This window comes from Ananas comosus, linkage group 9, assembly GCF_001540865.1.
Source record: "Ananas comosus cultivar F153 linkage group 9, ASM154086v1, whole genome shotgun sequence".
Classification (NCBI taxonomy): Eukaryota; Viridiplantae; Streptophyta; class Magnoliopsida; order Poales; family Bromeliaceae; genus Ananas; species Ananas comosus.
The window spans coordinates 11,124,740-11,137,252 of record NC_033629.1 but is presented as its reverse complement, the minus strand read 5'-3'; the positions used below and the strand labels follow the sequence as shown (position 1 = coordinate 11,137,252).

General features: G+C 37.5%; 2 protein-coding genes across 2 annotated transcripts; one reads left to right on the top strand and one right to left on the bottom strand.

The window, feature by feature from the left end:
- Positions 3,101 to 9,552, top strand: LOC109715620 (transducin beta-like protein 2). The gene is made up of 10 exons (XM_020240728.1): positions 3,101 to 3,502; positions 3,584 to 3,689; positions 3,791 to 3,851; positions 4,316 to 4,602; positions 6,549 to 6,688; positions 7,103 to 7,177; positions 8,201 to 8,291; positions 8,405 to 8,608; positions 8,882 to 8,926; positions 9,138 to 9,552. Exons 1-10 carry the CDS (start codon positions 3,218 to 3,220, stop codon positions 9,221 to 9,223), a joined length of 1,380 nt encoding a protein of 459 aa, XP_020096317.1. The 5' UTR covers positions 3,101 to 3,217; the 3' UTR covers positions 9,224 to 9,552.
- LOC109715619 (protein DETOXIFICATION 56-like) lies at positions 9,531 to 11,639 on the bottom strand. The gene has a single exon (XM_020240727.1). It carries the CDS (start codon positions 11,171 to 11,173, stop codon positions 9,671 to 9,673), a length of 1,503 nt encoding a protein of 500 aa, XP_020096316.1. The 5' UTR covers positions 11,174 to 11,639; the 3' UTR covers positions 9,531 to 9,670.

The following is a 12,513-nucleotide window of genomic DNA, read 5'->3' as shown; positions in this document are numbered from 1 at the left end:
TAATTTACTTTCCAGTTTCCACGGTACTAAAGTAGCTCTTGCGATTATTACTATTTGGTGCCACTTAAAATTTATGTATTTTAATTAATTTGAGTTGTTTAAATTGATAATTTATGTAGAAAGTAAATCTTAAATTACACATTGGTTGTTAATTACCAAAAATAATACACAAATTTCCAATTAAAAAGTAGTTTGAGTTATAAAACTTTACTAAAGCACCGATAGATTTAACAAAATTTTTAATTCAGTTGTTTAAAAAAATCAATTAAAATCATAATGAAGAAAAATTCAAGGAAAAAAACGAGGTTATATTTCGAAAAAGCCTATAGTTAAGAGCTTTTCAGTATATTTTTATCCTTCGGTTTGTTTGATTCCTTGTAAAACCATCTTGAAAAAAAAAAAAAAAAAGATGTCGATGTTTATTTGCTCGTAAAATAATTTTGTTGAAATTTTTTTTTTTACGAATTATAAGAAAAATTAAGATTTGAGAATTTCGTTTTTCGCTTGAAACAAACAGAAAACAAAAACAAGCGGCGTACGCTGCGCCACATTGGGAAACAAAAGAACGGCACGGTGCAAATAAACCTCTCTCTTCTTCTTCCACATATTAACTATATATATATAGAGGTGCAAATAGACCTAAGAATTATTTTAATTTATTCTAAATTAATATATATTTGTATATTATATTTATTAAAAAATTTACAAAAAAAATTATATTTTATAAATTTATATATTATATTTTATTAGAAAATATTTATAATATTAAGTATATATATATATATATATATAATATATATATATATATATTATAGCTAGGCTGCTATGCTTTCGAAAGTACGGTGGCCTCCGTGCTTGTAAGTTATTTTCAATGATGGAACTTCAATTCGCGATCGGCTTCGTAAATCATGATCTACGCTATTGGAACTATTTAGAAACCAAATTTCATAATTTTTTGACTTTATTTGCCTAGTAAACGAGTAGCCTCAAAATGAACGGCTGAAAATAAAAATATCATAAAAAACAGTGATAAAAGACTCAAATTTTAAATCGGAAGTATTGTTCTTACTCTTAATGTTAAATAGAATTTTTTATAAAAATTTTATATAATTTGGAAACTTCTACACCGTTGAATTTAAAAACGTGCCACATCGGCCGTTAAAATAGTCAATTTTGAGATCCTGTAATCGCTTGGTAAATGATGTCGAAAAAATATAAAATTTGGTTTCTAAACAGTTCCAATAACGTAGATTATGCCTAACGGAGCCGATCGTCGAATCAGATGTCCTATAATCGAAAACAACTTACAAGCAAGGAGGCCTCCGTACTTTCGAAAGCACGGGAGACGTACTCTCTCTCTCTCTCTCTATATATATATATATATATATAGAACTAGGCTGGAATACTATCAATAGCACCAAACAGTTGGTGCTATTAAGTTTTCGACCCTTGGATTGAGAAATGTGCGGTTAAGATAATGTGGATCCTTTAGGGTTGAGTGGGTGGTTAGTTGAATAGTATAATCTAACAGGTAAAAATAATTAAAAGGGTTAATCTAACGACAGAAAACTTGATAGCACCAAGTGCTTGGTGTTATCGATAACATAGCAGCCGGACTATATATATATAATTTTATTTATAAATATTATTTTTTTTATAGTGTTACATATAGATATTGTTATATAGAGTTGAGCTATAATACTCTCCAAAGCACCGAGCGATTGGTGTTTTTGAGTTTTTAACTCTTTGATGGAAAAATATAAGGTTGAAATGATGATGATAGGTGGTGGTAGGTGGAATAGTGTTTGATCTAAAGATTATTAGTAATCAAGGAGTAGATCCAAAGGCTAAAAACCTAGAAGTACCAGTGGGTGATACTTCTACAAGTATTCTAGCTCAATTCTTGTTATATATTATATTTATATTATTATATACTTATTGTATAACAAATAATTATTATATATCAATAATATACAATATATAAAATAAAAAATACATATAATAGTTTTTAAATTTATTTATTTTTTCTTTCAACCAAACAATTATAATGAAAAACTAATTTTTTTTCTTACAGATCAAACTCTAAAGAGGGTAAAACTTATTTTTTTCCGAATTTTTTTTTCCATCGAATTTCTTTCACAATTTTATGTGAAACCAGACACATTCCGTATGACTTCCGCCAGTAGTCCCAAACCTTTTTATCAAGCTTATTTTGATCCTCATACTTTCAATTGCTATATTAGTGATCTTCGACAACATATTTATTATTCAAAAATGATTTATTACATACATATAGTATATTTCTATACTTATTTATCATGTATTTATTGACTCAATTCTTTATCTTTATTTCAGTCTTATTAAGTATTGCCCCTTAAGAATTTCTCTTTTTCATAGTATGAATTTTATATTCACAATTCACTCTTGATGTGTTAAAAATAAAATTATATTGTTCATATAGGGTTGTGGATTTTAATTAGATTTTTTAAAACTTTTTAAAAAAAACCAAAAATGCCTTTTGCAATTTTCAGTTATCCTGTACTTAATGCACAATTAATATGTTTCTTAATAGTATTAATTAAGTTATTTAATAAAATCTAAGATTCATCAGTTTCATACCTTTTCTTAATTTTTTATTAGCATTAGTCATTAACATTAACCTATTCTCCCAAAATAAGGAGGGTATGCCATGTTAGCTCATGTTATTGAGCTTTCATATAGTTTTATTTTATAGATTTTTATTTTACATAAAATTAAATAAAAAATATAAGATAGATAAAATATAACAATAACTTATGATGTACATACATACAGATTAAATTAAATATAAATTTTATATTCTGAAAAAGAGCCAAAATGAACTATTCTTAAAAATTTAGGGACTATAAATAAATTTAAAACTATTAATTCTCTACTTGTGACATTAATTTTTTATTTTTAATAAATATTATTTAAATCTTTGTGAACTTTAGAATGAATACGTAGGATTTACACTACTTTTGGAACGTGCAACTAAAATTTTTCATTAAATGTCAAAATTTTAAAAGTCCGAGAACTAAAATGATTTTTTGATAAAGTTTAGGGGCTGATGGAGCATTGTACCCTTTTCACCTTCTTCGTCGTGTGAGCTCGACGCGACGCAGAAGCGAAACCCCTTTCTCAATTTCATTATCAGCATCATCATCTTCGTCATCTTCTTCTAGCCGAGCACGCGACAATGGCGACGACCCCCTCCTCCTCCTCCTCCTCCTCGACCCTCCCATCGATCCTCTCCTCCCTCTCCCTGCCCCTCCTCTCCGCCGTCGTCGGCGCCGTCCTCGCCCTCCTCTTCCTCGCCGACTACTTCCGCCGCAAACGCGCCGAGATCGGCACCATCGCCCAACCCACCACCGCCACCGCCGCGGCCGCCGCCGCCCGAAACCCTCCTCCTCCCTCCACCGCCGCCGCGAAGAAGCCCCCTCACCGCCCCCATCACCACCACCACCACCACCCCGCCGATAAGGTTCCTTCGAGCCCTACTCTCTCTCTCTCTCTCTCTCTCTCTCTCTCTATTTTCTTCTCATGATTCGATCGGGAATCGCAGGATGTTAACAAGAAGCACCATCCTCTCGATGTTAACACCTTGAAGGGCCACAGTGATTCGGTGACCGCCCTCGCCTTCTCCTCCGATGGCCGGAACCTGACCACTGGTGAGCTCTCGAACTCGAACGATCTGATTTACTTGCAATTTTGCTGTATATGATCTTTTAGGGGATGATTATGTATTGGTGTGAGAATTTTTGTTTTGTAGCTTGCGCGGATGGAGTGGTGAGGGTTTTCCGGATAGATGATGCCTCAAGTAAAAGCTTCAAGTAGGGATTCTCTCTTTCTTTGTTCTTGTGTGATAATTATCCTTTTTTTTATTTGATATCTGTGATGATTATAATGTTTAATTTACACTATTAGTACTTTCGATCCACATTTCATATTAGACTGCTAAGGCCTGGTTTGCCTCACTTCTGCATCTGCTGTAGTGGGAATCAGAAATTAGATTCTGAGGTCTCAAGGCATAAGCTCTAATTTTGTGCTTCTACTTATGTGGAGAGAATTTGTTAGAGAAATTTTACTATTATATTTCTCTTACAGGTACTTCTCAGATAGTAAATTATCAAAAAAAACACTTCAATCTACAGTGGTGCTAAAGGCCCTAACTGTGTCAAAAGAAAAACTGCCATACTAGAAAACTGTGACTAATCTAGCGATGGTGTCTTCCCATTTGATGATGATGATGATTATATCTTGAGTTGAAGATTTGAATGTGGTGAGATTTGTGCAGGATGCTGAGGCTAAACTTGCCTGCTGGGGCTCATCCAACAGCCATTGCCTTCTCGGAAGGAGCGACGTCTGTGGTGGTGGCTGCTCAGACTTTATCAGGATCCTCATTGTATATGTATGCAGATGTGAGTAACAAGCCAGCAGGGCAAGAGATCAAGATTCTTCCCCCTGACGTTAAGTGGGAGCATCATAAGATCCATGCAGAGAAGTCGGTGTTGAACTTAACTGCAGCTTGTGCAACATATGGTAGTGGTGATGGGAGCACGATTATTGCTTCATGTTCGGAAGGTTTGGAACAGCATTTTCTTTTAGATTGTTGCCATTACTTTAAATATATGCATTTTTCTATGAAATAGCTTTTGAGTTGCTTTACTCTTGGAAAAAAGTATACAGGTATACTGTTGCATTGGCATCCATGAGTCTGCTTGTTTCCAAATTAAAGTTGAAGGTTTTTATCCAAGCATTTGAGCTTATGGAATTATAGTTCATGTGACTCCTTTCTATATCTTCACAAGTTGAATCATGTTTTATTTTGAATGTCTATCCAGGTAGACCTCTTGCAAGTTGTGAACCACATGCTAAGCTAGTTAACATACCATAGGAATCAAGAAAGTATATCTAATATTTCACACTTTATATATCAAATTTATTCTATTGGCATGAAGTAGTTGAGCAATCAGGATCTTTTACGGCTAAATACGGGGTTGATAAAACCTATTATGTGGCTTTAGGTCTGCAGTGGTCAAGGAAGGGATGGATAGAACTTCTAGACTATATGAGTATCCTTGTAGTTGCATAGATGATAGTCATCAGTATCTTCTGATTCAGAATAGAAGCACTTAGGGCATTAATGGCTGAGCTTAACTTGACCACATTTTTTCTTTTATATCTGAAGATTAGTTTTCTTCTTGAACATTGTTTTTCACTTTCTAATTTACAATCTTCCTATAGATGATTGATACATAAAGGTTGTAATCAGGTTAACTTAAGCAAAACCCAAGTCTCAATTGGCAGTCTAGTATAGTCATCAATATCTCTAACTCTAACTTTTACAGGTCAATAAGGAAGGGCCTGTGAATTTTGGCATTACGTAATTCCTTCTTTGACATTTACTCGTGCTTGGGTCGAGTCGCTTTTAGATTAAATTGCTTGCCTCTATCATAGAATATAGTATATTTATGGAAAATGAGATGTAGAAATAGACATAGATATTGAGGTATTTGACAGTCAGTTGATTCCAAAGAGGTTATGTGATGCTTTAATTATCAAGAGAAGCTTAGGGGGCGTTTGGTTCCCCGTAAAAATGGTCAGAAAATTTTTTTTTCAGTGGAAAATCATTTTTCTAGCGTTTGGTTCGACGTAAAAAAATTTTACAGGAAAAATTATTTTACAGATTTCATGTAAAAGCCAGCTTTTCTTTTTCCGCCGAATCTCGGCGGAAAACGAAAACTATTGCGGCTCATGGGGCTTCCTTGCATCGGGGTCCACGAGCTCATGTAAGAGCTCGTGGACAGAAGTGAGTGGTCCACACTGGATCACTTATATATATATAATTTTATTTTATTTATAAATATATAATAATGTATTTTATAATATTAAATATATATTATTATTATTATATATTATATTATATATTTATTATATAATATATTTTAAATATATCTTGTTTATAAATATAAATTATAATAATTAAATATATTATGATAATTATTATATATTAATAATATATAATATATATAAAAAAAATATATTAAATATTTTTTTTCTTTTCCTTTCAACCAAACAACCGTTACGGAAAACTATTTTTCTTTTCCTACAAACCAAACACAAACAACGTAAAACTTTTTTCCCATCGAAAATTTTTTTTCCACCGAAAATTTTTTTTCCACAGTTTTATGTGGAACCAAACACACCCTTAGGTATGCCCAACAGTAACTGAGAGAGCTGAGCAAGGGCGGAAGAAAGTATAGATTGAAAGGGTAAGAAATAAAGGTTTGATCAAATATTGGGAGTGCAGGACATTAAAAATGAAGGACAAATATATTTGGTGCTGAATTTATTTCTCCAACTTTGAGTTGAGTGTTGCACCTTTTTTGTTACTTGCTGTATGCAAAACTAAGGCATGTTATGTGTTCTTCGGTATCTTTAAACATCACTGGTTTCTTTTTATGATTTCCATAAAGGACTTCTTTGTAACTAAATACTAGTCAGTCTCTAACCAACTTCAATAACAGGGACGGACATTAAAATTTGGCATGGAAAAAGTGGGAAGGACTTGGGAAGTGTTGATACTAACCAGCTGAAAAACAATATGGCTACTATATCACCAAATGGACGCTTCCTAGCTGCTGCAGCTTTTACTGCTGATGTGAAGGTTTGGTTTTCTTTTTAGTATCCTAATTGAGTCTGCAGTCTTCACTGCCTGTTCGAGCATAAATCTCATCTTTCAAAATCAGCATTGCTTCGTGTTCTCTATCATTTGGCTGTCAAATACTGATTGGGCTTTTGTACTTGCTGTTTTGTATGCTAAAATTTTCTTTTGGCTTCCTGTAAAATCTTTTCTCTTTGGTGTGACATGTTTGTTTTCATTTACCAACTGAATAATTGCTTCTTATACGTGATTCAGTTGTAGCCTTTTGGGTTATATTTTACTGTGCTTTCTCAAGCTTGCTTTGACAAAGTTATACTGCTTTGTATTCCTTGCTGTGCCCTTTACAGTCTATGCTGAACATGTTTTCTGTTGGTTAGTCTGTGATTAACCTTTTGTTGCTATCGATTTGTCGTTCAGGTATGGGAAATTATCTATTCCAAAGATGGTTCGGTGAAGGAGATTTTGAAAGTTATGCAACTGAAAGGACACAAGGTAGAGTACACTATAGTTTTTTGTCAATTTCTTTGAGACTTTTTGATTGTCGTATTAAATTTGCATCAATTTGATTCAAAGTTTTACTCGAATTTGCAATTCTATTTCTATATTTAAGTTGTAATCATCTGCTTTTGAGCAACAAGAGAAATTCAGAACTAGTATGTTGCTTGTTGACAGGACAAATTTTTCTTTTTTCAGTATATTGAATTATGATTTGGAGTTTCGAATTAAGTCTAATTAAAGGTGCGAACAGATGAATGAAGATTATGCTATTCAGTTTTTTCTGTTTCGCTAGTTTTATGCAGATTTTTGGATGGTGAATCTGAAAATGATAAATTATGATCTTTAACGATACTCTCAGTGGGTATGCAGGATCTATGTTAGGTGATTGTTATCTCCTTTCGTAGGATTTAGTTCTTCAGATGTCTCTGCATCTGAAACACGTAAACCATATATGTTAGTGATTTGATTTTTCACCAATAATGTCCATTCTTCTCTTCAGTCCCATCCCCTAGCTGTTATCCAAGTGACCAAGCTGCCGGACTGCCATAGGAACCATCAGAGGAGCTCTTGATCGCCCAAAGTCATACAAGGTGGTCAAGCTGCTGGAGTGCTGTATAAAACTACATAACCCTCAATTGCATCAGATGCTGTCATCAAAATGTGTTAGGGCTCAAGGAGCATACTGTAGCACACTCCGTTCTGCCATTAATGCCCACCATAGGCTGCTAAGCGAATTGGCTGCCTTGATCCGTCCTGCCATGAATGGGCACCATAGGCTATTTCATGGCAGCGGAAGCTGAATTCTGCCATGGCAGTCGCCATGACCTGTTTTTGTAACAATGGTCATGGGCATGTGTTGTTGATATTACTATATTCTTGGACTCAAATATGATATATAGTATCATACTTCGATCTTACATTTTATTCTAAACTGCAGTGATTGCAGTTTGCACACATTATGAGTGTATAATTGTCTTCTTTCCTTCTGAAATGTATATTTACTTGCATTTTGTGCAGAGTGCTGTCACTTCCTTGTGTTTCACTCCAAATTCTGAACAGATCATCACTGCATCAAAAGATGGTTCAATTCGAGTGTGGAATATCAATGGTATGTTCAAAATGCACTGTAGTTTGAGGCAGTGTATGTACATTTTTACCGATCACTATGTTGATATTCATATTTGTCTTTCACTGATCTAATAATGCTTAGCTCTTCTTTAGTTCGGTATCATCTTGATGAGGACCCAAAGACCTTGAAAGTGTTCCCCATTCCTCTTCATGATTCGAAAGGTTCTGTTTGCTATTATGACCATCTCAGCATCTCACCAAATGGGAAAATTCTGGCGGTAACTAGTGGTCCGACATTACAATGGTTATGTGCAGAAACTGGGAGAGTTTTGAATACAGCCGAAAAAGTACATGAAGGTTTGTGATGTTTCCGCACATTACATGCTTATTATTAGCTTTTTCATATCTATATACGTTGTCTATCACCGCATATATTGGTATTAGAAAGATTTTTTCTGCTTGAGCTTATGCTTGTCAAAAATCAGATTAGTACTTAATTAGGGCCATTTTTTCTTCCCTACTGATTTCTAACTAGTTTTGTTTATCCTTAGTTTTGCTTTGTTGCGACATGCTCTTTTATTTGTTATCTTAAGCCACCTTCCACTTATCAATATTTTTCATAATTGACAGGAGACATCACTGGGATTTCTTGGTCTCCTCAGTCAATTCCAAATGGTAAGCTTAATTGAAAACTTCGACAGATACAAATCTTGTCCTCTCTGTTCTTTCTTGCATTATATTTCTGTGCTTTTTGCTTGTGACAAACGATCATATGAATCTAGAATAGCATCGCAAAAAGGCTAAAGATTTGCCTTCTTGGCATAAGCTTCAAGACCAATTAATTCCTAGGCGTTGAATTTACTTTTTCTTTTTCGAACTATTTTAGGTGGCGCACCTGCGACTGTTCTTGCCACTGCGAGCACTGACAAAAAGGTGAAGTTGTGGCTGGCGCCGGAACCTAATCCTTCTTGAGTGGTTGAACTGTAGTCGGCTTCTACAGAAGGGCTCAAACCACCTTTTTGTTCCGCAGAAGAGAAAATACTCTAATGATTAGATATCCAAGAAATGGATCTGATTATCCTTCAGCGCAAGTTCTCACAAGCTGAGTAAATTGAAAGGAATTGGCATACATTTTTAGAGTTCTCAGTTGCAATGTTGTCGTTGCTACAGTTTCTTTTCCTTTTCATAGTTGTTTTGTATTTGGTTTTTGACTATTTTTCAAATGTTTTTCCTATGACAACTTATGTGTAATAAATTAGTGAATTTTAGCCAAAAGTGCTTTTACAAAATTGTTGAGCTTCTGTTATATTTGCTGCTGCTTTGTGAATGAAACAAGATATCCTACAACAGCCAAGTGCAGTAGCTAAATATATGTATATTTACCATGTATCCAGTACAGGGATTACAACATAAGCCTTATCATAGTGAGTTGCGATTGCCAATCTCGATGCCGCCATCGGATGGCTCTCCGGCGTCGTCGATCAATCCAACGCCGGCCAATTTCTGCGCCTTCTTTGCTTCTTCTTCCCAGTTCATGCACGCCACGAGCACCACCAGCAACACCGTGCTTGCGACCGCCCCCACCATGAATGCGAGCAGCAGCCCGCCGAGCCCGAGCCTTGCTCTGAAGCCGAGCAGAACCGCTGCAGGCAGCGCTAACAAGTAGAACCCCCCGAGGTTCGCGTACATTCCCAGCCACGGCCGCGCCGTCCCCCGCACGATCCCACCGCACGTCGCCAACGGGAAGTTCACCACCTCCACCATCGCCATCACCGCCATCGCCTTCCTCGCCCCTTCGACGACCTCTCTGTCGTGGCTGAACAGCGCCCCCCAGCGGCTTCTGACGCTCGCCATCGCCAATCCACCCAAGATGCCAGACAGAACTCCCAATCCGACAGAGACGAAAGCAGAGTTCCGGGCGCCATTCGCGCGGCCCGCGCCGAGCTCATTGGAGACGCGCGCGGACGCACTGGTGGCGAGGGCGAGCATTGCCCCGAAGAGCAGGTAGTCGAAGTTGAGCACGACTGCGAGCACCGCCACGGCCCGCCGGGGGTCCGGGAGCCGACCGGCCATCAGCACCAGAATCTCATAACACCACCACTCCAAGCAGGTGGTCAGGCAGCACGGCACCGACAGCCGCAGCAGCCGGGCCCACTCCGACGGCCTCCGCAGCTCCGACCACCAATTTCCGCCGTCCTCACCAGCCGTCCTCATCGCCTTTCTCCTCGCCTCGCTAGCCACCAATACATAACCCGCCAACATGACAGCGACCGCAAGATCAGTCAGCCAGATCGCGGTCGACACGCCCGCAATCCCCTTCTTCTTCGCCAAAAAGACATCGAGAGGTATATGCACGGCGAGAGCCGTAGCCGAGCTGAGGAGGGTCGGAAACGTTATCCCTTGCGCGCTCAGATACGCCTTCAGAGGGCTCAGAAACGCGGTCACGGCGAGATCCGGAAGAAGATAAGTTATGTACTTTTTCGGGAAACTGGTGATCTCCCTCTGCTGCCCAAAATGCAGCAGAATCCTCTCTATGTTGAGCCACAGAAAGGTTACAGGAGCAGAAGCTAGGAGCAGCAGGATTGTGGACATGAGAAGTGTTCTGTGGAGGAGTTTGCGGTTTCGGGCCCCGTGGGCCTGGCCGCAGAGGGGCTCCATGGCGCCGCAGAGGCCCGCGAGGACGGAGAAGCCCGTGACGTTGGCGAAGGTGAGGCCGAGGGTCCCGCCCGCGAGCTCGCGCTCGCCGAGCCGGCCGAGGAAGGCGGTGGTGACGGCGGTCTTCGCGAACCACGTCAAATTGGTCGCCGCGAGCGGGAGCGCGATCCCACGCTGCGACCGGAGCTCGGCGAGGGTCAGGGCAACGCATTCGCGAAGAGAAGAGGGTGAGTCTTGTTTCTCCAGTTGAGAGGTGGGGCTCCTCATGGCTCTAGTTTTGTTGACACATGCAGGTTGATCACCTCAATCAATTCTATTCCATTATTATAGTAGGATATATGCATGAATGATACACGTGACATTTCTCTAGTTTAAGAAGCAACAGAAAAAGTAAGCGTTTAATTGTAACGGCTTATGGCGCCGCGTTAGAGCATACTTCGTAAAATACGTGACTACTGAGTCGCTTCTTTGAGAAGCGTTTTTGAGTAATAGAATTGTCACACACACACCACAAAACACACACGCACACACACAGTAGAATATACTGTTGTTTAATATAATATTATTATTCTGATAGTATTATTAGAAAAAGCACTATATCAAAATACATTATAGATTATTTATACAACAAATTACTCATAACAAAATAAACGACAAATACGATAACAAACCACTTTATCTTTTATCTCCTAGGAATACAAACCATCAAATTTTATAAAAAATTATATTCGCATCTATACTTTTATTTTGGAACATGAATATATGACGAACGCTAAATTTTAACATCTATATTTACAATCTATCGAATCAGGTGCCGGATTCGATCGAAATTTATCCTGACCACTTTCACCCCTACTACTTTTAGGAGTGGTGTGGAGAGAGTGAAGTGTGATGGAGTGTGGGGGTACGTCTATTGAGGAAATGCTTTTTCTCGTGCATGTCCACTGAGATTCCAGGGATTGTTCCACCATTTTTTGCCCTTTTTTTTTTCTTTATTTAATTATTGTTAGCATTAAGGATCTGGATTCCACTTGATTCTTTTTTTGTACCTTTTAAACTCTCTCTCTCTCTCTCTCTCTCTCTCTCTAATCCTCTTTCCATCTTATAGAGCATCTTGCTAATCAAGCATTTGAGTAACTCCAAATGCTAATGGTGTTTAGTTTAAGATCCTTCTTTTTAAGTACCACACCAAATTCCATCGATAAAATCACTTTTTCCGAAGAAAACGAGACATTGGAGTCCCACAAGTAAAGAAATGCGAGATGTTCGAGCCCCTGACTCCGTGGAACAAAAAAAAAACAAAAAAAAATAATTAATGCTTACGATGGAGAGTTCATAGGGTGGGTCTATAAATATATTGAGATGATTAGAGATAATCAAGTAAAGTGAAATTACTGTTGTGTGGTTTGTGTTGTGCAATTATATACGGGGCAGACAAATTAATAACTTGTTTGGTGAGACAAGACATTTATAGCATTGATTGGTCTGAACAAAAACATTTCTATAAAGAAACTTGCTTGTGCTTAATTTCTATTCTATCCTAATTAGGGTTGGAAAATCATTAATTTCTTTAACTATTTTGAGAGAAGATATGAAACAATCTTTGT

What these genes read in the sequence shown, in the direction of transcription:
- LOC109715620 (XM_020240728.1), top strand. Translation starts at nt 3,218, where the DNA reads ATGGCGACGACCCCCTCCTCCTCCTCCTCCTCCTCGACCCTCCCATCG. An exon ending in ACCACCACCCCGCCGATAAG is followed by an intron (nt 3,503 to 3,583) that starts GTTCCTTCGAGC and finishes CGGGAATCGCAG; the next exon opens with GATGTTAACAAGAAGCACCA. An exon ending in AGCCGAAAAAGTACATGAAG is followed by an intron (nt 8,609 to 8,881) that starts GTTTGTGATGTT and finishes CATAATTGACAG; the next exon opens with GAGACATCACTGGGATTTCT.
- LOC109715619 (XM_020240727.1), bottom strand. Translation starts at nt 11,173, where the DNA reads ATGAGGAGCCCCACCTCTCAACTGGAGAAACAAGACTCACCCTCTTCT.